Source organism: Salvelinus fontinalis, unplaced genomic scaffold (genome assembly GCF_029448725.1).
Source record: "Salvelinus fontinalis isolate EN_2023a unplaced genomic scaffold, ASM2944872v1 scaffold_1255, whole genome shotgun sequence".
NCBI classification, from domain to species: domain Eukaryota; kingdom Metazoa; phylum Chordata; class Actinopteri; order Salmoniformes; family Salmonidae; genus Salvelinus; species Salvelinus fontinalis.
This window is the reverse complement of record NW_026601464.1, coordinates 15,300-41,662: the sequence shown is the minus strand read 5'-3', so window position 1 is coordinate 41,662 and position 26,363 is coordinate 15,300. Positions and strand designations below refer to the sequence as shown.

Here is a 26,363-nt window from a genome sequence, read left to right as displayed (position 1 = left end):
AAAGGTAGTCAAACGTTCTATTTCTACTGAATTAGTAGTGGGGCCTCTATTTAGCCAGTATCATGTAATATTAAGCTAATACAGTGTCAGTTTATGTTCAAATCCTTGCAGAGGGATTGGGCAGACAATCGTTAATCCTGAATTTTGTTCATGTTCCGGGGGCAGCTATTTTCTCTGAGTTCAAGCACTATAAACCCAAGAAGGGTTTAATAAAAAATAATTAAAAAAAAGATGAAATGTAAAATACAATCATAGAACAGATTAAATGTACAATAACAGAACAGCATGAGTTGCCTATAAGCAGATCACACTCGAGAAATAAAAAGTGTGAAAATGTCATGTCTGAGTGCCTTCACGGGGATATGGTAAACATGTACGCTAGTAAATTCCCTTCGCTGGCCACTTAATGCGCTTTTAATGCATCTCTCAATTAGATTGACAACTACAGTGTGTCAGTTTAACTACAGTAGAGTTTCCCACATAGTGGGTCAGAATCCACATGGTGAGTTGTAGCAAGTTTCTACAGAATAAACAGGTAATTTATGAAAACTTTGGGTGGGATATGTGTGACTGTCTGGGTTCCAACACAAAATGTTTTGCCTTCATGGAAATGGATGAGATCAAACCTGGTCCCATTGTGATCGAGTTGTGAGTGACACATTTTGTGTTTTCCAGATTAACTTTCTTTAAATGTACTCACTATTTTATTTTAAGATGAAAATACATTAAATAACTATTTATTTTGAGAATCTCAGATTTTAGCTATTTTTGGTGGGGGTGGGGGGGTTCTGGTTCAGTCTGCCCTTTGAGTATACCGTTTGAATGAATCACTTATTTATGCTATCGGATGTCAGGTACAAGAAGCCTACTGACTTCAAGAGGAAGAAGCTCCAGCTCCTGACCAAGAAGCCACTCTATCTCCACCTCCACCAGACGTTGCACAAAGATTAATAACCGAGGTCACAGAGTAGAGCACATCAAGAAAGCAGCAGCGCCACAGAATTCCACTGTAGTCATCAGACATCCAGTAAAGTTTGGTGTAGCGACTCCCTATCCGCCTCCACTCACATCAACAATACTAAACCCAGCAGGCCCAAATGCCACAACCTCAACTCTGTGATAGGACGGCCCTGGATGACACATATTAACTACAGCGGTGACAGCACACTACTGTATAATGCTGCTTCGTAACCCAGTGGGAGGTGGGAATTTACCAGTTGTGAAGTCGTAAATACCAGTTGGATGCATTCAACTTGTTGAGAAAAGATCATTTGGCTAATGGCCAACAAGCTGCCTAAACCATAAACTAAAAGCTATCATGCTGGTAAACAAATGAGTGTTAAAAAACATATTAATAGATTGCTTTTTATAAAGAATGTTTTGTTGCATTTAATTGCAGAAAAATGCTGTTATCCAGGTCATTTCCTAAATGGTGACGTCAGAGGTCAGCATGTGGGAGAAGTGGGAGCTCAGGATGATGTATGAGTTTCCCACTAGTAATTACCAGTTGGAGGGCCTTTCAAATGGTAAATTCCCACTTGGTTACAAAACGCAGTATTTGACCCCTCTGGTGCCAATTAGCGATCACTTTTTTTCTCCTCTCTGCATGATGCTCAATGGAAAAGAAGAGTTGAGTTAGCAATTGGTACTGTATGTCAAACAACCAGCCTCGTCTTTAGTCTTCCTCTGCCTTTCCCTTTGGGGATGAAAGAGAATCAACATGATCATAGGTGCTCAAGCGGTCTATTGATGATGTCATATCCTGGTGCTGACACTGCCACAGTGAAAATATATAACTGCCCTGTTCATTTACTTACATCCTTATCACTGATCTGGCGTTATTTAATAGGTAAAAGTAATATATTGGGATATTTGCTTTAATCTATCACATTAGATGTGTGATTACTTCAAGGATGGGAGGAAGGATGCCTTTTTTAGCATTCAAAAATGATTCTGAGATGCTATGATGTCATCCTGTTATAAAGGGAGTTGAAAAGGATGCTGCATGTAACTGAAGTTGACTTTTACCTTTGTTTTGAATGCTGTTCCCATCAAGGCCACACTGGCTAACCACTATTAAAACATTGTCTCCATTTTATTCATATTTTTTTGTAATGGCACTAACTGAATACACTTATGGTGCTTTCAAGACAACTGGGAACTCTGAAAAAAATTTGGTCAAATCATGACGTCAGTGATCATCGGGTCGAAAAGTCAGAGCTCTAGAAAGGTGCCAGAGTTCCCGACGTGGAATTCCGAGTTGGATGACTTAAAAGATTTCTCCCAGTCGGAGCTCGTTTTTTTCAGAGGTCCCAGTTGTCTTGAACACACTGAAGTTGGAGATTACTGAGTTCCCAGTTGTTTTGAACACGGCATTAAGAGACACTAATCAGTGACAATTTACACTGCTTTCATTTTTAATAAACAAAATGCTGTTTGAAGTGGTCCTTCTTTACACTTACTAAAGGAGCGAAACCTAACATGAATTCCGAGTTGGATGACTTAAAAGATTTCTCCCAGTCGAAATGTACAATGTCAATTCAGACCTGGAACAATGTGAAAAACGTGATGACAAACCCTGTTCAGTCTACCTGCACTGTTACTTTAGACTAGAGCAGGGTTTCGCAAACTCGGTCGTGCCGCCCCCGTCCACATTTTGTTTTTTGCCCTAGCACAACACAGCTGATTCAAATAATCTAAACTTGATGAGTTGATTAATAGAATCAACTGTAGTGCTAGGGCAAAAGGACTGAGTTTGGGAAATCCTGGACTATAGCATAAGACTCATCAATCCCTTGTATGCCCTTACTTTTCCCTGTGTCATTCACTCAGCACCACTTTCAGTGTACAGTATGTTGGTGACAGGCAGAGCAGAGCCCCACTACACAGTCATTTGACAGCCTCGATAACAGTGTACATCATAACATTACAGATATGCCAATAATCACTCAGGTGTTTTGGTAGTGGTAAATATTGTCGGTGGCTACAAAGAAACGTTCTGGGACCTACAGAGAGTAAAACATTTCTAACCAAAGCATGCAATGATATACATTTAATGCAAATAGTCTTTAGTCACGTGCAACATTTTTTGTTATTTTCTTTTTATTGAAAATAAATGTGATGCATCCCTGATGTAACATAAGAACAAAAAAAGAAACAAATGTGAAGGTCATATGACAGGTGTTCAGTTAGTGGGTGATTACCTTCTTTTCACATGTAATACAGCTACCCATACAAAACAAAATGCCCTGTCAGACATTTCCTTTCAAACTAAAATGGATCACAAAAGTTGTCATATGCTTCATATGAACAATAGACAACTGCAGTACCTTTTACCAGTTTTATTAATAAAATATCCTAAGAACAGCAAATACATCTTTGACTTTCAACTTACACAACTTTCCTTTTCAGTTCATTCTGAAGAGAGTTTGGGGAAGAGTTAAGATAATATGGTACTTCTGAAATGATGGATCAAGCAACCCAAAAGCTTGGGGTCCATTTATTTTGAATAATTTCCACAGGAAACCATGATAACATTGTGAAATTAATACAAAATCAACATAATACCCTTTGAAAAACTTAAATCCTCAGTCATACAATAGAAATGTTATTGCACAATAGGACTTGCAGAGTAACAAGCCTCAGTTCTACTCCTCTTCAAGTCATTATTACATTTCAGACACGAAACATAAGACATTGATTTTCTGATGCTTTAACAGGAACACTAACTTTTTAGATACTTCTGTTGTTTGCAAGTATATCATATGATATTTATTTTCAGCCAATTAAAAACAAAAAGGAAAAAATAAAGAGATGAATCGTGGTTGATTAAATGTAGCCAGGTCGTTAACGGTTGGTAGGTGTCTAAGGCTCTGCCATGGCAGAGCTGACTGAGTCCTGGGGGGCAGCTGTTGCCTGCTGGGAGCTGTAGTCTTGCCCCTGGCCCTGGGGGCCAGCGCCGGGCTGGGGGCCCACTGAAGAGTCATGGCCATGTGGGACCTGTGGCTGCACAGGGAAGTCTTTGGGGCCGACATGAGGAGGGAATGGGGCCACCCCAGGGGGCAGGTGTCGGAGTGGGATGAAGTGATCAAGTGGTCCATAGTGCACGTAGGTATGTGGGGGTCCTATGGGTCGGGCCATAGGAGGGTAGAAGGAAAAATGAACATACAAATATAACACTGTAGTAGCAACATAACAATAGCATTGCTAACCACAACTGAAATACTAATAGTAAAGACTCGACTTGAGATAAAACCTGGCGGCCAGAATTCACCACCTACCGAATGGAGGAGGCACCGGTCCATAGTGAGAAGGTGGAGGAAGGTACCGGTTGTGTGGGGAAGAGGGACCGTAAGCACCAGGAGGTGGAGGCCGATGTCCGGGTGGTATCATTGGACCAGGCGGGTGTCCGTTAGGCGGTGGGGGTCCAGGAGGCATCATGCCTGAGTGTCCGTTGACTGGTCGGTACACGGGAGGCATGAAGGGTGGGGGAGGAGGGATGTGGTGGGGTCCGGGAAGAGGACGGTGGCAGAGTCCGGAGGGATGGCTGATGACTGGTCTGAGGCTTGAGTCGAGGGGGGAGCTGATGGGAGAGACCAGCAGGGAGCCAGGACCCTGAGGTCGAGAGTTCTGGAGGAACACAAAAAAATATTAAAACAAAGAATAGCAATAGGTCCATTGTGCTTGTAGCCCTGCTGCTGGCACCAACAATGAGAGACCCTTTCATCTGATTCAAACAGTTTGGTTAGGTTAGAACAAAACAAACAATTATGCACTGGTGAGAAAGACAACAATATCCCACAATAATAAGTCAAGTTACACAGTCCCACAAGAATCACACGACCAAGTTCCACACACTGATTCAGCATCAGGACCGTTTCCACAAAGCATTAACCTCAAACACACACAGCTTTAAATGACAACACATTTGAGATATCCATCAGGTAGTTGTGCTGAAGTTATAGTTTTGGTGTAACAGTGTCACCAATTCATTCAATGGGGGTCAGAGGGAGGGTGTTGTAATATAGGGAAAATATAAAAGGAGCTTACAGACGGACCACGGGAAGCGGCAAAGGTCTTCAGACTTCAATGGGAGTAGGGCGGCAAAACGCAAGCAGTTTCGCAAGTGGCGCCATTCGTGGTACCCACTCCAGTGAGCGGCGGCGCTGGCTCTACGCTCAAGGCTTCAAAATATGCACGGTTGACCAATGAGCAGAGTTCTTCTCGCCAACCAACCAACGTTTTAATCACAACCGCCGAGCTGACAACAACCGGGACCGCTGGCATCTACACACGGTAGGCAGAAATGCTCAGTTTACCGCAGCCCGTCTGTAAGCGCCTTAAAACAAGCAACCACGCATGTCAGAATCCAGCCAGCAATGTTAAGTCTGACAACCCTGTGACGCCACTACCCAGCTGACTGCCACTCCAGCCACTGATCCACGGCTGGGGTAAGCATGCTCACACACACATCCGCATCCCTGCCACCGCTGCCTCGAACATAATACTCACTGCCTCTGGGTTCTCTGTGGAGGCCTGGGCCTCAGCCTGTGACTCTAGTGGAGCGGTCTGTTTAGTGCAAACACACCCACATGATGGAGGAACAGGGGGGAGAGATGCACATTGTCTCAAATTGACTGAAACTTACCGCGATGCCCAGATTGCTTGGTGAGGATGTACGTGGGGCCATGGTGTCTGTGGAGGAACAAAGGGAAGAATGATTAGAGGAGATATAGGATAAGGGCTCGATTAGGGAATAATACCACATCAATCCTCATTGACAAAAAATACAATCCCTACCAGGTCTAGCAGCCACTGGGTGTTTGTGGTACGGAGAGTAACGGCGGCCGTGAGGGTCAGAGTGAGGTCGTGGTCCTGTCGGACAATAAATACACGGTGATACATCAACGTAAAACACTGCAATATTCTCGAATCTTCTAGAATGCTAACCTTGGCTCTCCTGGTTGTCATTAGGCACCTGACTCTAGACCACGTTACTGGTTCATGCTACCATCTATTTATAGCAAAGTCTGGTCTATTTGCAGTCTGAGGAAAATGTTTGGTCATGTCATGGTAGGATATTATACTTCCAGAACTAGAAGTACCAGTATCAGAATATTTGAGATTCTTCAAAGAAGCCACCCTTTGCCTTGATGACAGCTTTGCACACTTTTGGCATTCTCTCAACCAGCTTCATGAGGTAGTCACCTGGAATGCATTTCAATTAACAGGTGTGCCTTGTTAAAAGTTACATTTGTGGAATTTCTTTGCTTCTTAATGCGTTTGAGCCAATCAGTTGTGTTGTGACAAGGTAGGGGTGGTATAAAGAAGATATTTTACCAAATAGGGCTAAGTCCATATTATGGCAAGAACAGCTCAAAGAAGCAAAAAGAAACGACAGTCTGTTACTTTAAGACATGAAGATCAGTCAATCTGGAAAATTTCAAGAACTTTTAAAGTTTCTTTAAGTGCAGTCACAAAAACCATCAAGCGCTATGATAAAACTGGCTCTCATGAGAAACGCCACAGGAACGACCAAGAGTTACCTCTGCTGCAGAGGATAAGTTCATTAGAGTTACCAGCCCAAATAAATGCTTCAGAGTTCAAGTAACAGACACATCTCAACATCAACTGTTCAGAGGAGACCACGTGAATCAGGCCTTCATGGTTGAATTGCTGCAAAGAAACCACTACTAAAAGGACCCCCATAAGAAGAGACTTGCTTGGGCCAATAAACAAGAGCAATGGAGATGAGACTGACGGAAATCTGTCCTTTGGTCTGAAGAGTACAAATTTGAGAGTTTTGGTTCCAACCTTCGTGTCTTTCTGAGACGCAGAGTAGGTGAACGAATGATCTCCATATGTGTGGTTCCCACCGTGGAGCATGGAGGGGGTGTGGTGTGAAGGTGCTTTGCTGGTGACACTGTCTGTGATTTATTTAGAATTCAAGGGACACTTAACCAGCATGGCTACCACAGCATTCTGCAGTGATACGCCATCCCATCTGGTTTGCGCTTAGTGGGACTATCATTTGTTTTTCAACAGGACAATGACCCAACACACATCCAGGCTGTGTGAGGGTTATTTGACCAAGGAGAGTGATGAGTGCTGCATCAGATGGCCTGGCCTCCACAATCACCCGACCTCAACCCAATTGAGATGGTTTGGGATGAGTTGGACCCCAGAGTGTAGGAAAAGCAGCAAACAAGAGCACAGCATGTGGGAACTCCTTCAAGACTGTTGGAAAAGCATTTCAGGTGAAGCTGGTTGAGAGAATGCCAAGAGTGTGCAAAGCTGTCATCAAGTCAAAGGGTGGCTACTTTAAAGAATCTCAAATATATTTTGATTTGTTTAACACTTTTGGTTATTACATGATTCAATATGTGTTGTTTCATAGTTTTGATGTCTTCACTATGATTCTACAATGTAGAAAATAGTAAAAATAAAGAAAAACCCTAGAATGAGTAGGTGTGTCCAAACTTCTGACTGGTACTGTGTGTATGTGTATATACAGTTGAAGTCGGAGGTTTACATACAGTTAGGTTGGAGTCATTAAAACTCGTTTTTCAACCACTCCACAAATTTCTTGTTTACAAACTATAGTTTTGGCAAGTCGGTTAGGATTACGTTCATCTCTAGGAGACAGAACGTGTCTCCTTTCTGAGCAGTATAACGGCTGCGTGGTTCGATTACAGGCTCAAAATGGCCAGAAACAAAGACTTTTCTTCTGAAAGGCCAGCATCCCGGAGTCGCCTCTTCACTGTTGACGTTGAGACTGGTGTTTTGCGGGTACTATTTAATGAAGTTGCCAGTTCCTCAACGTGTGAGGCGTCTGTTTCTCAAACTAGACACTAATGTACTTATCCTCTTGCTCAGTTGTGAACCGGGGCCTCCCACTCCTCTTTCTATTCTGGTTAGAGCCAGTTTGCGCTGTTTTCTGAAGAGAGTAGTACACAGCGTTGTGCGAGATATTCAGTGTCTTGACAATTTCTCACAAGGAATAGCCTTCATTTCTCAGAACAAGAATAGACTGACGAGGTTCAGAAGAAAGTGCTTTGTTTCTGTCCATTTTGAGCCTGTAATCAAACCCACAAATGCTGATACTCCAGATACTCAACTAGCCTAAAAGGAGGCCAATTATATTGCTTCTTTAAATCAGGACAGTTTTCAACTGTGCTAACATACTTGCAAAAGGGTTTTCTAAAGATCAATTAGCCTTTTAAAATTATACACTTGCATTAGCTAACACAGCGTGCCATTGGAACACAGGAGTGATGGTTGCTGATAATAGGCCTCTGTACGCCCATGTAGATATTCCATTAAAAAAATAACATGTAAAATATAAAAGCCGTTTCCAGCTACAATAGTCATTTACACATTAATGTATACACTGTATTTCTGATCAATTTGAAAAATAAATGCTTTTCTTTCAAAAACAAGGCCATTTCTAAGTGACTCCAAACTTTTGAACGGTAGTGTATATTTTAAATATATATATATATACAAATGTATGGAATGCAGTAATAACACAAGGGAAAGCAAAGGCTGAAGCTTTAGTAACCTAACGAGTTGCCACACACATATGATCTCACAACAGCTGAACACAACAAAAACACCACCATAGTACTGAAAGAGCAAGAGGGATGCAAGAGCGGTTATTCCAAATTGTGAAAGCAAACGAAGACATGGGAACATTCTGGATCGTCTGGACACGCAAACACAGGTGAGAAAGATGGATATGGCAGTAGAGGGAGAAAAGATGGCAGTGAAAGAGACAGGAAAGAATGTCTTCGAAAATCAGAGAGGACGTAATTAGAAGACAAACATTAGGAAGAGGAAAAGGTCAAATGGGTACCAACTAGGAGCAGGATGAGAACAGTAGGAAGAAAAATAAGGTAAATTATTGAAACACCACAGCGGAGGTAAAGATAGGGAAAAGGGAGAGGTGAAAAAGAAGCGGGGAGTCAGGGCAAACAAGGGTGTACAAGGGGGGGATGGTTCATTGGCTGAGGGATGGTACTGCTCGGCCAATCAGGGCCAAGGCTGTCCGGGGCGTGGGTTCAGGAGACTCACGGTAGGGCTTGTTCCTTCACCCCACAGGGGGAGGGGGGGCACCTGTGAACTTCTTACAGGGCCTGTACGAATCACCTGTTTAGCAAAACCATTTAACAACAAAACACTCAGCCAAATACCACTCTCAGTCTCTCCACATTGGACCAGCTACAAGGAATTCAAATCAAAACCCCAGGAAAACATGCATTTCAGAGGGTGGACGTCAAACAGCAGATGAGGTATCAGACAGTCAAAAAGTCCAAGATCTAATTTGAAACGCAGTCACAGATGATATCCAACCGACAAGACAATAGAAATGGTCAGGAACGTTACAGAACGTTCAGATAGAAATATGATTCTCTGTCCTCAAGAATAGAGTCATATCAGCCCTATTCATTTCATTTCTACCTGCAAGTTATGTTCTGCCGATTTTGCCTTACTGAATGCACCCCAGACGTGCCAGTACTAAATAACGTGAACTGAGGATTGGTTCTTACCTCGTCGGAGAGGCATGGGAGCCATCCCAGGGGTGGGCTTGAACAGAGGCCTACAGAGCTCCTTCAGCTTGCTGGACATGTCAGTCAGTCTAGGGTGAAAAAGAGAACAGGCATTTAGATTCTCAATACTGTACCTCCAAATCTAGACTAATACAGCTTACTGCATTGCAAAACTGTGACCAAAACACTTGCATTTGTGGCCCTTCGACTTGGCAGTGCAACCTTTGGTTCACAATGTGCCTCTTTTTACTTTACTATAATGACTAATTCAAAAAGTAAATGTGAGATTGACCAAAAATAAACCAAATGAAAGGATCTGCCTGTCTCCATTTTGAGTGAGCAATAGGTGAGCCCTGCTTTGGTATAGCCCAATTGAGTCTGTTGTATTAGTGTTGCACTCACAAGTTACGAATGTTAGTTGTTTCCTTCTTCTCGTCGAACAGAGCTCGCTCTGCGGCGCGTGCAATCACCTAGAGAGAAAGAAGAGACATTTAAAATCTCCTGTTTTGGACAAAATTCACCTTACAAATGACTGGCCAAACAGAAGACTCAAAAAAAAAATGTCCTGATCCTAATGTATGTGCCATCGATGGGGGTTGAGATATGAGACATTTGTTGTTTCTTTAACAAATGGACTAATAAAGTTGTATTGTACAAACCCAGTTCTCGTGAGATTTCTGCTCCTGCTCAATGATCTGAGCTTTGTAGAACTTCTCGGTCCATTTCAGCTCGTCCTGGATCTCCTTAACGCGCTGCCTACACACCTTGACCTCCTCCTCTAGGGCCTTGCCGTCCATCTCCGTCAGCCGGTCTTCCTTGTTGGGGCGCTCAAACTCCTCCTTGGTCAACTTCCTGTAAGGCGACACACAAATTAGATCAAACTATTTAAAGACCATTTGAAAACCTCAAACCTCACAGTAAAAGAATACAGTAAAAGACAAGGAAAAATGTTTTTTCTTACATGCTGTGGAACCATGGAGAACAAACCCTACTATGGTATTAACACATGAACTGCACTGCTTCTGATTCTTCCGCATTCAACAACCCGGTCGCATACCGCTTCGCTCCACAGGTAGTATCACATTTCACTTCATTTCATTACAGTACAACGGTCTGATTTGTTTGATCTTAGCTAGCTACATAGCCGTCTTTGTATCAAAGATAATTGTGTAGTTTAGAGCGATTTTTCTAGGTTAGCTAGCCAGCTATTTTCGTCCTTTTAACGTAACGTAATCAACACTGCTAGCTAGCCAGCTAGCCACCGAATAGCAGCACTGAGAATCTATTACATTCAACGGAACAACGGAACGACTTGATTAGTGTAGTGTTAGTGTAGTGTTAGCTAGCTACATAGTTGTCTTTGCTGTCCTTGTATCTAAGATAACTGTGGAGTCTAGAGTAATTTTCGGTTAGCTAGCCAGCTATTTTCGTCCGCCGCGCTGCCTTTCTCCTACCTAGTCAATACTCCTAGTCAACACTGCTAACACTGCTAACACTGCTAGCTAGCCAACTTCTACCGAATAGCAGCACTGTAGAAACTATTACATTACAACGGAACGATTTGATTAGTGTAGTGTTAGCTAGCTAGTGTTAGCTAGCTACATAGTTGTCTTTGCTGTCCTTGTATCTAAGACAATTGTGTAGTTTAGACTATTATCTGGCCAGTGAACGAGGTTACCTAGCCAGCTACACTTTCAAACAAAGTCAACAATGCAGCCACTGCTAGCCAGCCTACTTCAGCAGTACTGTATCATTTTAATCATTTTAGTCAATAAGATTTTTGCAACGTAAGCTTAACTTTCTGAACATTCGAGACGTGTAGTCCACTTGTCATTCCAATCTCCTTTGCATTAGCGTAGCCTCTTCTGTAGCCTGTCAACTATGTGTCTGTCTATCCCTGTTCTCTCCTCTCTGCACAGACCATACAAACGCTTCACACCGCGTGGCCGCGGCTACTCTAACCTGGTGGTCCCAGCGCGCACGACCCACGTGGAGTTCCAGGTCTCCGGTAGCCTCTGGAACTGCCGATCTGCGGCCAACAAGGCCCTTACCCATCTGTCTATTGCCTCCTTTGAATTCCATGCTGTCACAGTTACCAGCCCTTTCAAGCTTAACATCCTTATCATTTATCGCCCTCCAGGTTCCCTCGGAGAGTTCATCAATGAGCTTGATGCCTTGATAAGCTCCTTTCCTGAGGACGGCTCACCTCTCACAGTTCTGGGTGACTTTAACCTCCCCACGTCTACCTTTGACTCATTCCTCTCCGCCTCCTTCTTTCCACTCCTCTCCTCTTTTGACCTCACCCTCTCACCTTCCCCCCCTACTCACAAGGCAGGCAATACGCTTGACCTCATCTTTACTAGATGCTGTTCTTCCACTAACCTCATTGCAACTCCCCTCCAAGTCTCCGACCACTACCTTGTATCCTTTTCCCTCTCGCTCTCATCCAACACTTCCCACACTGCCCCTACTCGAATGGTATCGCGCCGTCCCAACCTTCGCTCTCTCTCCCCCGCTACTCTCTCCTCTTCCATCCTATCATCTCTTCCCTCTGCTCAAACCTTCTCCAACCTATCTCCTGATTCTGCCTCCTCAACCCTCCTCTCCTCCCTTTCTGCATCCTTTGACTCTCTATCCTCCAGGCCGGCTCGGTCCTCCCCTCCCGCTCCGTGGCTCGACGACTCATTGCGAGCTCACAGAACAGGGCTCCGGGCAGCCGAGCGGAAATGGAGGAAAACTCGCCTCCCTGCGGACCTGGCATCCTTTCACTCCCTCCTCTCTACATTTTCCTCTTCTGTCTCTGCTGCTAAAGCCACTTTCTACCACTCTAAATTCCAAGCATCTGCCTCTAACCCTAGGAAGCTCTTTGCCACCTTCTCCTCCCTCCTGAATCCTCCTCCCCCCCCCCCCCCCCCCTCCTCCCTCTCTGCAGATGACTTCGTCAACCATTTTGAAAAGAAGGTCGACGACATCCGATCCTCGTTTGCTAAGTCAAACGACACCACTGGTTCTGCTCACACTCCCCCAGGGCTCTGTTCTAGGCCCTCTCCTATTCTCGCTATACACCAAGTCACTTGGCTCTGTCATAACCTCACATGGTCTCTCCTATCATTGCTATGCAGACGACACACAATTAATCTTCTCCTTTCCCCCTTCCGATGACCAGGTGGCGAATCGCATCTCTGCATGTCTGGCAGACATATCAGTGTGGATGACGGATCACCACCTCAAGCTGAACCTCGGCAAGACGGAGCTGCTCTTCCTCCCGGGGAAGGACTGCCCGTTCCATGATCTCGCCATCACGGTTGACAACTCCGTTGTGTCCTCCTCCCAGAGCGCTAAGAACCTTGGCGTGGTCCTGGACAACACCCTGTCGTTCTCAACTAACATCAAGGCGGTGGCCCGTTCCTGTAGGTTCATGCTCTACAACATCCGCAGAGTACGACCCTGCCTCACACAGGAAGCGGCGCAGGTCCTAATCCAGGCACTTGTCATCTCCCGTCTGGATTACTGCAACTCGCTGTTGGCTGGGCTCCCTGCCTGTGCCATTAAACCCCTACAACTCATCCAGAACGCCGCAGCCCGTCTGGTGTTCAACCTTCCCAAGTTCTCTCACGTCACCCCGCTCCTCCGCTCTCTCCACTGGCTTCCAGTTGAAGCTCGCATCCGCTACAAGACCATGGTGCTTGCCTACGGAGCTGTGAGGGGAACGGCACCTCAGTACCTTCAGGCTCTGATCAGGCCCTACACCCAAACAAGGGCACTGCGTTCATCCACCTCTGGCCTGCTCGCCTCCCTACCACTGAGGAAGTACAGTTCCCGCTCAGCCCAGTCAAAACTGTTCGCTGCTCTGGCACCCCAATGGTGGAACAAACTCCCTCACGACGCCAGGACAGCGGAGTCAATCACCACCTTCCGGAGACACCTGAAACCCCACCTCTTTAAGGAATACCTAGGATAGGATAAAGCAATCCTTCTGACCCCCCCCCCCCCTAAAAGATTTAGATGCACTATTGTAAAGTGGCTGTTCCACTGGATGTCATAAGGTGAATGCACCAATTTGTAAGTCGCTCTGGATAAGAGCGTCTGCTAAATGACTTAAATGTAATGTAAATGATTCCACTTACTGCTGCAAAGCGTTCTCCTTCTGCTGGTACATCTCTGTCATGATCTCATTCTTCTGCTGCAGGGTCTTGTACTGGTTCTCCAGGTGGTTCTTGATAGTTGATAGTGTTGAGAGAGAAAAGGCAGTGATGCATATCAAATTCTAGTTGCTGGGACAAACCTTCCAGCTCTTTCCTGGACTTCTCTTCGTTCAGCAGCTTGGTCATGAAGCGATCGCGCTCTTCCTCCACAAGACAGAGTGGTCTGGACCTGTGGAAAGTTCTTCCAACAGTTAGTGGAAGAGTTGACACCCTTCTTGGTTCTGAGCACAAGTTTTACCTGCCTTCAGGTACACAGAAATCTGGGTCCGTTTAAGAAAGAACTCAGTCTTACCCGAGAGACATCCATCATTTGCTTATGGCGGTTTTGCACGCCCTGGCCTTAGTATTCTTTGTTTTCTTTATTATTTTAGTTAGGTCAGGGTGTGACATGGGTATTTATGTGGGTTTTGTAGTGTCCAGGGTGATTGTAAGGTTTAGGGGGTTTATTTAGAGTAGTTGGGTTTATGTTTAGTATAGTTGTCTAGCTGTGTCTATGTTGTGTGTAGTTGTCTAGGAAAGTCTATGGTTGCCTGAATGGGTTCCCAATTAGAGACAGCTGGTTTCTGTTGTCTCTGATTGGGAGCCATATTTAAGGTAGCCATAGGCTTTAGTTTGTTGTGGGGAATTGTCTATGGTGAACGTTTGTAGCCTGTGTATGTGCACTACGTTTATAGCTTCACGGTCGTTTGTTGTTTTGATAGTTTGTAAGTGTTTTGTTTCGTTTTGCCTTCTTCATAAATAAAAGAAGACGGCTTATTTTCCACATGCTGCGTTTTGGTCCGTCTCTCCTCCACACGATCGTGACAGGTTTTGGATGATGGTCTGCTTGTCTGAAACAAATAATTGTAAACACAGTGACACGTTTCAGGAAAGTAGGCGTATGTCGCGCGTCAATACTTCACAGGAGAGGCATTTGAATGTAGAACTATCAAAATGTGTTTTGGGGGGCAAAATGCCTTCTGGTACGTGAACTTCCATGTGCCTTAATAACAAACTTGTATGCCATCCGTAAATACGAATAAAAATGGTAAACTATGAGCAGAGTTAGTTTAGCCACGGAAAAAGGAAGGAACCTTCCCTCTAGCCATGATTGGCTGAGATAATGGATGAGCTGGACGCGCCATGAAACGAGTTCGGATTGGTCTGCCATGTAGCACGCTTCTGTCTATAACATGAGCTTCTCAGTACGTGTAAGTAACCCTTTCTAACGCAGCTTTTTTGAAAGATGCTCTCCACTTTCAGGAGACCCAAGTTTTGAAATCAGTGGACTGTCCGCTGGAAGCAGAGTATGATAGCTAAGGAGATGGAGAAAATTCTGTGGTTTGATTGCAAATATGCAGAGGCAGTCGAAAATAGAACACATAGAAGGCTGTTGTATAAAACACCTGTCTCCTGAATACATCTTCAAACTAAGGGAAACCATTTTCAGATATAAGTTTCTAATTTTGTCAGAAAGTCGTTTTCTCATTGCAAAATAAAGCATATTGTTAGCTAGCTAACAATATGTGTGAACAATGCTGAATGGTATAGACAAAGAAGAGCTCTCCAGCAAGTTTATCAACTTTCAAAGCAGAATTACTTCCCCATTGTTCCTCAACTGTAGTGTATGATATACCATTTTGATGCTCCGAGTCTCTACTTTAATCCAAAGTAAAAAAAACACAATTTCAAATGTTGCTACATAAGACCAAATCACATGACAGTATCCTAATCAGAGAAGGCTGGTGGGAGGAGCTATAGAAGGACTGGCTCACTATAATGGCATAAATGGAACGGAGTCAAGCACACTGTTTCCATGTATTTGGTTCCATTCCAGCCATTACAAGGAGCCCGTCCTCCTATAGCTCCTCCCACCAGCCTCCTCTGATTAGGACACCGTGTCAGGTGACTTACCGTTAGAGGCTACCCCGTTAGCAACAACTCCACCTTTCAGGTCATCGCAGGCCTCCAGGTCTCCTAGCAGGTCAGATAGAACCTGCCAGAGAGATTGAGAACCACCAATTGATACATTACACTTTTCCCCTGGAATCAGTCAAGAAGTATTTTTTTGGAACATAATACAGGTGACATGTTTCTTTGTCATCAGGGTGCATTTGAGAAGGTGTGAACAGGAATTGATGTGTGTAACAATATCGTAACGTGTAAAAAAAAACTCTACGTTGTGGTCCTTCTGAAGGAGGGAATCCTCCAGGTCTTTCTGGGACTCCTGGTAGACTTTGATCTGCTCGCTTGTCTCCCTGTGCTTCTCCTCCCACAACTTGGCAGCATGGTGCAGCTGTAACAAGGGACTTAGGTCATCAGGACGGTGCAATGCAGGCCCTGCATGGCCAATGAGTCCTAAACAATGTCATGAGGCTTAAAGTGTGAATCGTTGTTCCATATTGGTACTCACCGAGAGGTTCTCCTCCTCCAGGGTGGCAAAATCCTTCTCCAGAACCTGGACCTGGACATTCCGGGCATCTTCGCGGAGTTTGGCTTTATCCATCAAAATGGTAGACTACAGATTCAATGATAAGGATAATTAAAAGGAAATAAACACTTTACATTTGATTGTTGCAATGTTAATATATTTGACATATTTTCATTGGGCATGTTCACTTATATGACCTATACCTTCGAGAGTGCATCCTGGGTCTTCTTCTTGCTGCGCTTCAACTTCTCAATGGTTTTGTCCATTTCGGACATCTATGGGCAAAGATAATGATAAGCATAATGACAACCATCTTTCTCTGTCCTCATCAACGAGCCATCCTATTTAGGATAGTAGCTGGCTAATAGTAGCTGCCTATGCTGTCTACATCACGAAAGCAACTGCTCTCTAGGGTGTCTCTCTCTCATTTGCAGGCTGTCCCGTCCTCTCTGTCTGCCCGCGCAAGTCCATGCAGCTGTAGGTGCAATGGATTGTGGTCATTTTAGTCAATTACCACATTTTCTGCACTAAACTATGTGGAATATTTATTCTCCTGTTGAAAACTACAACGTCCGAAGTTTGTGCTTGATTTGATTTCTCTCTAGAGAAACGGCACATTGAGCTCACATAAGAAACGAACTTAATGGAATTCAAATAATTGAACCGACGTCAGAGAATTGGTTGTTCTGAAACATTTTAATTACAGCTAAATCGCTCAATACTACTCACCATATCTTCATGTTTCGCAGTATTGGCCCGCTCTTTGTCAAAGGATATGGCGTGTAAGTTATTTTCCTCGTCCAGGCGCTCATTTTGTCTCTCCATCTCTTGCACAATATTCTATTGGATAGAAAAAGAAAATGCTTAGTCAATTTAAACACTATGGAGAAGAAAAAAATAATAAAAAAATCTAATAATTGTCAGCATGACAATGACATGTGATCAAGATAATATTTCTTAGAGACTCACCTCCAATTCCTGGATCTTCTCCAGAGATAAAGTGGCAGATTTTTCAGACAGCTTTTGCTTTTCTTTAAGTTCTTCGCCCTGAGGGGAACCCAGTAGAAATATACTGTCAAAACATTATGTCCCTTAATTCACATTGAACTCAAAAGTCTGGATCTTAGTCAGTGAAAAGTCTCTGCAACTTACCTGTTGCTGCAGTTCAGCGACCTTTTGGAGTATCTCCTTCTGCTCTTGTTCAAGCTTTTTCATCCTGTCCACCATTTCTTTTTCAGTAGCGAATAAAAACCATGACAAGAGTATGAAATCAGACATGGTTTACACATGACAAGAACACCAGCCTGTAAGCAATATGAATGAGGATTCACTATGCACCCTAAATAGCCAGAGAGAAGAACTTACTTAGATATGACTTGCCTTTGACCTGTGAGAAGGAAAAGAAAAGTGGCAGCAAACAGCCTCCTCAACAGTAGCATACAATACATCATAGAATAACATAAAGCAATCAGATTATGAAATTATGAAAGCAGTAACTGTGCAACAACGACTTACAGATAGAATGCTCCTCCAGAAGAGGAAGCCGATGACCCCGGCACCTGCAGTGACCAGCACGGGTTCACAGGACACGCCGTAGAAGTCTGGACCTGGCTTCCAGTGCTCTGGCAGGCTGGTGACCATCTGGGGAGAGACAGGTCCAATCAGTGTTACTACAGCACATGTCAGGCTTAGCAGATAAGTTGGGTAATAGCTGGGCTGAGATGACAGAAGAAAATAAGTGATGTTAAAAACATTGAACTAAACCATCAGGCATTCCAGTGTTCTGTTTACAAGCATGGCTAATGGTTATCCCACTGAGCACCCTCTCAGTCAATGCAGAGGCATATCTTCAGATCAAATCAAGGTGGGTTTAGAAATAGACGTAGCCTATAACCTAGTTGTTGATCAAAATCAATAGAGAGAGGATTTGCCTTGACCTTATGTAATTAATGGGGATTGGATTGGACTGGGGCCCTACCAATGTCCAACCATGGGGACCTTTGCACAATTAAGAACTTCCATCGCAGTCGCTCAGTGAAATTCAGGGATTGGCTAAATTAATCACCACAGAGTGGATCTAACTAACAAACCTTAGGCCTATGTGGATTTAGAGTGCAAAAGATTATGGAATGTAACCTCAAGTGATAGTTATGTAAGGGGAATGTAGTTAGTTATGTAAGGGGAATGTTAGTTATGTAAGGGGAATGTTTTCATAATTTCATAATCTGATGGTATCGCGCCGTCCCAACCTCCGCTCTCTCTCCCCCGCTACTCTCTCCTCTTCCATCCTATCATCTCTTCCCTCTGCCCAAACCTTCTCCAACCTATCTCCTGATTCTGCCTCCTCAACCCTCCTCTCCTCCCTTTCTGCATCCTTTGACTCTCTATGTCCCCTATCCTCCAGGCCGGCTCGGTCCTCCCCTCCCGCTCCGTGGCTCGACGACTCATTGCGAGCTCACAGAACAGGGCTCCGGGCAGCCGAGCGGAAATGGAGGAAAACTCGCCTCCCTGCGGACCTGGCATCCTTTCACTCCCTCCTCTCTACATTTTCCTCTTCTGTCTCTGCTGCTAAAGCCACTTTCTACCACTCTAAATTCCAAGCATCTGCCTCTAACCCTAGGAAGCTCTTTGCCACCTTCTCCTCCCTCCTGAATCCTCCTCCCCCCCCCCCCCCCCTCCTCCCTCTCTGCAGACGACTTCGTCAACCATTTTGAAAAGAAGGTCGACGACATCCGATCCTCGTTTGCTAAGTCAAACGACACCGCTGGTTCTGCTCACACTGCCCAACCCTGTGCTTTGACCTCTTTCTCCCCTCTCTCTCCAGATGAAATCTCGCGTCTTGTGACGGCCGGCCGCCCAACAACCTGCCCGCTTGACCCTATCCCCTCCTCTCTTCTCCAGACCATTTCCGGAGACCTTCTACCTTACCTCACCTCGCTCATCAACTCATCCTTGACCGCTGGCTACGTCCCTTCCGTCTTCAAGAGAGCGAGAGTTGCACCCCTTCTGAAAAAACCTACACTCGATCCCTCCGATGTCAACAACTACAGACCAGTATCCCTTCTTTCTTTTCTCTCCAAAACTCTTGAACGTGCCGTCCTTGGCCAGCTCTCCTGCTATCTCTCTCAGAATGACCTTCTTGATCCAAATCAGTCAGGTTTCAAGACTAGTCACTCAACTGAGACTGCTCTTCTCTGTATCACGGAGGCGCTCCGCACTGCTAAAGCTAACTCTCTCTCCTCTGCTCTCATCCTTCTAGACCTATCGGCTGCCTTCGATACTGTGAACCATCAGATCCTCCTCTCCACCCTCTCCGAGTTGGGCATCTCCGGCGCGGCCCACGCTTGGATTGCGTCCTACCTGACAGGTCGCTCCTACCAGGTGGCGTGGCGAGAATCTGTCTCCTCACCACGCGCTCTCACCACTGGTGTCCCCCAGGGCTCTGTTCTAGGCCCTCTCCTATTCTCGCTATACACCAAGTCACTTGGCTCTGTCATAACCTCACATGGTCTCTCCTATCATTGCTATGCAGACGACACACAATTAATCTTCTCCTTTCCCCCTTCTGATGACCAGGTGGCGAATCGCATCTCTGCATGTCTGGCAGACATATCAGTGTGGATGACGGATCACCACCTCAAGCTGAACCTCGGCAAGACGGAGCTGCTCTTCCTCCCGGGGAAGGACTGTCCGTTCCATGATCTCGCCATCACGGTTGACAACTCCATTGTGTCCTCCTCCCAGAGCGCTAAGAACCTTGGCGTGATCCTGGACAACACCCTGTCGTTCTCCACCAACATCAAGGCGGTGGCCCGTTCCTGTAGGTTCATGCTCTACAACATCCGCAGAGTACGACCCTGCCTCACACAGGAAGCGGCGCAGGTCCTAATCCAGGCACTTGTCATCTCCCGTCTGGATTACTGCAACTCGCTGTTGGCTGGGCTCCCTGCCTGTGCCATTAAACCCCTACAACTCATCCAGAACGCCGCAGCCCGTCTGGTGTTCAACCTTCCCAAGTTCTCTCACGTCACCCCGCTCCTCCACTCTCTCCACTGGCTTCCAGTTGAAGCTCGCATCCGCTACAAGACCATGGTGCTTGCCTACGGAGCTGTGAGGGGAACGGCACCTCAGTACCTTCAGGCTCTGATCAGGCCCTACACCCAAACAAGGGCACTGCGTTCATCCACCTCTGGCCTGCTCGCCTCCCTACCACTGAGGAAGTACAGTTCCCGCTCAGCCCAGTCAAAACTGTTCGCTGCTCTGGCACCCCAATGGTGGAACAAACTCCCTCACGACGCCAGGACAGCGGAGTCAATCACCACCTTCCGGAGACACCTGAAACCCCACCTCTTCAAGGAATACCTAGGATAAAGCAATCCTTCTGCCCCCCCCCCTTAAAAGATCTAGATGCACTATTGTAAAGTGGCTGTTCCACTGGATGTCATAAGGTGAATGCACCAATTTGTAAGTCGCTCTGGATAAGAGCGTCTGCTAAATGACTTAAATGTAAATGTAATGGGAAGCTGTCAAAGCAAAATTCAACAACTTGAAGGCACCTCTCGATCTGAGTCCCAGATATAGGAAGAACGGATACTGCTAGTCTGGAAAGTGAGCCATTTTTTAAATGAGGAAGAGGACAGGCAAATGAAGTTGCCAACAAGATTCAGTTTCAATGTAGCCTAGCTAGCCAGCCATGTGGCGACCTAAGACTTGACTAGCCAGCTAGCTACATTGTAGCCAACTACTTACATATCGAAGTACAAGACAGTACAAGACAGACAGTTGATCAGATTCTGTCATCAGGGGCAAAGTGGGTAAAAGGGTTGTTTCTTCCGAATCCATCGCTACTGTACGTTACTTTGACAGTTGAGCTGGCTATCTAGTTAGTTTGGCTTGTGACTTGCAATGCAACTCGTTTGCGTAAACCAACAACATGTCTACTAGCCTCCTTTTAGAGTTCTGAACGTGATTCCTTTCTAAGCAAAACGCACAAAGCCTGGTAAAATGAGCGGGGGTATCATTTATATCCCACTAAATAAGCAAAACACCGGCTGTGGACACTTAACTTCAGTCTACACCTCACTCGAACAAGTCAACTAAAAAATGGGAAAGGATCACTGAACCTGAGCTGCATTCAGTACGTTTTTACGTTCTGGAACGTTTCATTTAACGGAAACGGTGCTGTACTCAACTACCAGTTGAAAAAAGGGGAAGGGTTGGGTAACGCTGTCAGCATGGCAAATGCCGCCACCCAAATAAAAATGATACATGCATTGTCCCAGCAATAATAAAATAAGTATGAATACTTGAGTCCTAAGCACTACATGCAGGCAATTAGTCAATTACAATAGGAAGGAAAGCCTATTCACAAGAGAGAAATACATGAAGTAACTTACCATAACACCATGTATTCCAAGATACTCATAAAACAGAGTGACGAGACAACCAGATAAAATTAGCACTGATACGAATGATGAACCACTCTGCTCATCTTCATGGAAATCAGTGACAGCAGGTGACTCCAGAGATCCTGGAAATACAGCACAAGCAAATTAGGTTAATGCATACAGTTTACATCTCAACCACAATTTCAAAAGTAGGGAAGTATAATGAACACCTACCTGAGGGAGGGTGATCCATGTCTACGCTAAGTCCCATGTCCAAGGTATTTTCAGACATATTCCCATCTTTTGAAACATTCAGAGAGGTTCAAACAGTGAGTAAATGTTCATGCATTGCAATCTAACTGGCATTCTCAGGAAGTGTATTTGTTCTGTCAACAGATTACTATTTACTTTGTTGTACTTCTTGGGCATTTCTTAAAGCTTATTCTGCAAACCAAATCTCCAGGCATTATTATCATGTCATTAGCAATGTATGAGACTTTCCAAATATTTATTTAACAAAAGGTTTTAATCCTCCTATACTCTGACTTGTACATAAACTGAAAAAAAAGCATTATTACCTGTGTCAGGGTGTAGTTGACTGCCCACTGCCATGGGAGCACTGCTTCTGGCCGTTGAGTACTTCTGACGCAGGGTGAACACCAATTCCTGGAAGTCTTCCAAGATGGAAGTTTCCTCAACAAACTCACCAGCATCCTGCTGCTGTTCAGCGTTCTCATGGGCATCCAGCATCATCTCAAACTCATCCAGGATTGGGGTTTCAGAGGCTTCCAAAATGGCTTCCAGCACCTTTTCAATGTCCTCACGGGCGTTTGTCTGGGACAGCAGGGCAGCCTTCAGCTCCAGGTCAAAAAAAAGGAACTCCAACCTAAAGAGGTTCTGAGGACCGAGAATCTTTAGGAGGCGCTCCATATCTTCCTCCTTGCAGCGGTGTCGCAATAGTGTCGGCCTCAACACATTGTCACTGTATTCCGCCTCTTTGTTTGGAAGGGGATCCAAAACTTTATCTTTAAGTGAGGGTGTGTGGCTTTCAGCACCATTTTCAGTCTCATGCACCTCAGGTTCTATGTCAATAGCCTCGTCGTGTTGGACCACATCCAACACATCACTGGATACAACATCGGTTTGTGTATAATTATTGGGTTGCTCTGACCCAAATTCAGATAGACTTTCTGTGTCATTTTCATCAGTGTGCTCAGTTTTGGATGAAGATAATACTGCATTTTCATCCTCTAGCAACTCTTCCTCAATCTCTTCCCCCTCTAGGTGTATTGAATCCTCCTCCTCTATGGGGAGTTCTTGATGGCTCTCTTTCACCATTGTGTTTCTACTTGGATCTGGGACCTTCTGGTATGGTTCTCGAAATAGTCTGAAAAGCTCTGTACCACCCTGTTTAAATGTATTCTCTACTTGTGAGAAATCTATTGACTCCTCTTTTTGTATGGGGAGTTCTTCAACAGCTTGTTTCTGCTCTGATTTGTTCATTTTACTATCAAAGTCTGAGAGCATGTCTGTCTGTGAGAGCTGTTTAGGGACTGGGCTGTCATCTTCTGTGAGATTCTCTGCTAAAGCCTCAGTGTGTTCAAAGGGACTCGCCTCATCAGCAGGAGGTGTTGAAGGTTCGATGTCACCTTCTTCAGATTCATTCTCAAACTGCAACGTCTGAGAATCCTCATCAGGTACTTTGACAGCATCCTCACTGAAATTAGAGTCCGCAGGTTCCTCAAAGATTAGCTCAGAGGAAGTAGAACAGCCAAATGACTCCTTGGGTTCTTCAATTTTGGGAGGCTCCTCTGGTGTAATCTCACCTTCGTCATCATCCTCCTCGTCATCTTCCTCTGAACCGGCAACATAAGCTATTCTTTCCCCACCACTGACAATGTTAAAAACGGTATCACCAAATGCAGACCACAGGTTATTGTCCTTGGAGTCCTGTTTCTGTGTATGAGGTACCTCTGATAGACTGTATTCCTCATCTGTCTGATCAGATTCTGGAATGTTCTCGTGTTCCAAATTAGAACTTTCTTCAGGAAAAGCCAGCAATGGAGTTTGCCTGAGATGATAATCACTTTCCTCATCCTGCTGATATTCAGTCTTGTCACTTTCCTCGTCATATGGAGTCACCTTCCAAGTGTCCTTATCATTGGAAGTGACAGCATCAAAAGTTATTCCTAGTGTGGTGTTTAACTCAGGAATAGATCTGCCTTCTGAAAAACCATCAGGTGCATTTTCTAACTCAGGATCATCTTTGGATTCAGGTTCTGAGGGGGTTTCTTTGATCTCACCTTCCTCTGGTTCAACAACACTGTACGGCACTGTCCTCTGCTGATCTTTCTGAAGGTAATCTTTGATCCTCTCAGCTGTGGTCTCAAGTACAGTGTTAGATTCCACTCCCTTTGTGTCAAGAGTTTCAGGCTGAGGCAAAGAGGACTCTAAAGGCTCAAAATGTCTCAGATCATCATTATCTGGAACCTCTACAACCTTATCAATGTCCTCAGGTACATCCCTATCAATCTTATAATTTTCGAACAGTGTCACTTCAGGTGGAGGCTCATCCACTTCCACCGTGGTGCTCTCAGCACTTTTGTTTAGGTACAAAGTCTCTGTGGTTACTTGCACAGATTCTTCCTTGTCTGTTAACAATAAAGAGGAACCTAACAGTGAATCAATGTCATAACTGTCAAACTTATCGTGTCCAGTCTCAAAGCAAACAATGTCGGTTTCCTGAAAAGAAAAAGAAAACATTGTTTGAGTCACACTACCTATTTCAGAAAGAAGTTCAGTCATTCCAGACAATGTTTTAAGCGATGATGCATTGGCAGTAGTGAACTAGGCCTACATCTATTTATTGACTTACCTCAGCAGGAATCTCCATTTCTTTTTCAGTGTATATGTGATTGATTACGAGTTGGTCCTTATTGAAGTAACCAAAGCGGTTACCAACCCATTGTAAGAAATGGAAACAAAACAGAGAATGAAACATGTTAACAAAACAGAAAAAGCTTCAACATTCCTTCTAGACCGCAATGTTATCATATACAGTACCAGTAAAGAGTTTGGACACACCTACTCATTCAAGGGTTTTTCTTTATTTTCTACATTGTAGAATAATAGTGAAGACATCAAAACTATGAAAGAACACATATGGAATCATGTAGTAAACCCTAAAAAGTGTACAAAAAAATATCTAAATATATTTGATATTCTTCAAAGAAGCCCAAATCAAATCCAATTTTATTGGTCACATACACGTATTTAGCAGATGTAATTGCGGGTGTAGCAAAATGCATGTTGTGTTGTTGAAACAGGAATGCTTTTCCAACAGTCTTGAAGGAGTTCCCACATATGTTGAGCTGTTGATGGCTGCTTTTCCTTCACTCTGTGGTCCAATTCATCCCAAACCATCTCAATTGGGTTGAGGTCGGGTGAATGTGGTCAAAAAGCCCTTACACAGCCTGGAGGTGTGTTGGGTCATTGTCCTGCTGAAAAACAAATAATTGTCCCACTAAGCACAAACCACATGGGATGGCATATCACTGCAGAATCCCAGTTAAGTGAGCCTTGAATTCTAAATAAATCACAGACAGTGTCACCAGCAAAGCACCCCCACACCTCTTCCATGCTTCACGGTGGGAACCACCCATGCGGAGATAATTCGTTCACCTACTCTGCATCTCAGAAAGACACGAAGGTTGGAACCAAAACTCTCAAATTTGTACTCATCAGATCAAAGGACAGATTTCCACCAGTCTAATGTCCATTGCTCGTGTGTCTAGGCCCAAGCAAGTCTCTTCTTCTTATTAGGGTCCTTCAGTAGCGGTTTCTTTGCAGCAATTCAACAATGAAGGCCTGATTCACGCAGTCTCCTCTGATCAGTTGATGTTGGGCTATGTCTGTTACTTGAACTCTGTGAAGCATTTATTTGGGCTTCAATATGAGGTGCAGTTAACTCACAGCAGAGGTAGCGCTGGGTCTTCCTTTCGTGTGGCAGTCCTCATAAGAGCCAGTTTCATCATAGCGCTTGATGGTTTTTGCGACTGAACTGTTGTCACAACACAACTGGCTCAAACGCATTAAGAAGGAAATAAATTCCACAAATAACATTTTAATAAGGCACACCTGTTAATTGAAATGCATTCCAGGTGACTACCTCATGAAGCTGGTTGACAGAATGCCAAGTCTGTGCAAAGCAGTCATCAAGACAATGGGTGGCTACTTTGAAGAATCTAAAATATATTTGATTTGTTTAACACTTTTTTGGTTGCTACATGATTCCATGTGTTTTCCAAAGTGTTGATGTCTTTACTATTTTCTACATTGTAGAATAATAGTGAAGTAAAACCCTTGAATGAGTAGGTGTGTCCAAACTTTTGACAGGTACTGTAATTTAATAGTAACTCATACTTACACTCCCTGCACATATATTTGTCCTTTGGCCTGAGAGTTTATAGTAGACATATATAGTCTCTCCTTTTTTAAATGACAGAAACCGACAGTCTGGTCCGGTGAAATCGCTGAAAGCTTTGCCCCGGCACAGGAGCACTGTGGAGAGGAATGATTCAAATATCAGTTGTTTCACGCCTACCAAAGATTCCAGCCCATTACCTCAGCGTCCTCCCTATGTGCCCCATGCACAATCAGGGCGTGAATACAATACACATCACTAAAGTAAGCCTTGTTTTATCTGCTTCTCTTTTTACAGAGCCAGAGTATCCAAAAGGAAAGCCAAGCATTAAGGCTAAATAGAATATTGTTTTTGTCTTGATAGGGTAGATGTAAAAAGAGAAGAACTTGC

The 26,363-nt window shown here is 44.4% G+C and overlaps 2 protein-coding genes and 1 long non-coding RNA gene across 5 annotated transcripts in view; 1 reads left to right on the top strand and 2 right to left on the bottom strand.

Annotated features, from left to right (window-relative positions):
- The first annotated feature begins 13 nt into the window (after nt 1-13).
- LOC129848882 (uncharacterized) lies at nt 14-2,441 on the top strand. Its single transcript, XR_008758583.1, has 2 exons — nt 14-648; nt 855-2,441. It is a non-coding gene; the product is annotated as an uncharacterized LOC129848882 (long non-coding RNA).
- Nucleotides 2,442-3,326: 885 nt separating this feature from the next.
- Nucleotides 3,327-26,363, bottom strand: part of LOC129848884 (transport and Golgi organization protein 1 homolog) — a 24,681-nt gene continuing 1,644 nt past the window's right edge. Inside the window, 25 exon segments of the mRNA XM_055915983.1 lie at nt 3,327-4,124; nt 4,281-4,629; nt 5,648-5,694; nt 5,800-5,874; nt 9,549-9,637; nt 9,951-10,018; nt 10,208-10,400; nt 13,676-13,806; nt 13,808-13,904; nt 13,906-13,934; nt 14,046-14,087; nt 15,630-15,728; nt 15,882-16,028; nt 16,146-16,250; nt 16,367-16,438; nt 16,893-17,003; nt 17,133-17,210; nt 17,316-17,392; nt 17,529-17,550; nt 17,679-17,804; nt 21,560-21,693; nt 21,785-21,850; nt 22,129-24,292; nt 24,426-24,482; nt 25,977-26,110. Of these exon segments, the coding sequence (XP_055771958.1) occupies nt 3,865-4,124; nt 4,281-4,629; nt 5,648-5,694; nt 5,800-5,874; nt 9,549-9,637; nt 9,951-10,018; nt 10,208-10,400; nt 13,676-13,806; nt 13,808-13,904; nt 13,906-13,934; nt 14,046-14,087; nt 15,630-15,728; nt 15,882-16,028; nt 16,146-16,250; nt 16,367-16,438; nt 16,893-17,003; nt 17,133-17,210; nt 17,316-17,392; nt 17,529-17,550; nt 17,679-17,804; nt 21,560-21,693; nt 21,785-21,850; nt 22,129-24,292; nt 24,426-24,482; nt 25,977-26,110 (4,772 nt within the window). The 3' untranslated portion in view covers nt 3,327-3,864.
- Nucleotides 26,021-26,363, bottom strand: part of LOC129848881 (uncharacterized) — a 14,984-nt gene continuing 14,641 nt past the window's right edge. For all 3 annotated transcript variants that reach the window (XR_008758581.1, XR_008758582.1, XR_008758580.1), the window contains one exon: nt 26,021-26,110. The gene's annotated coding sequence lies outside the window, so the exon portion shown is untranslated. The remainder of the gene's footprint in view (nt 26,111-26,363) is intronic.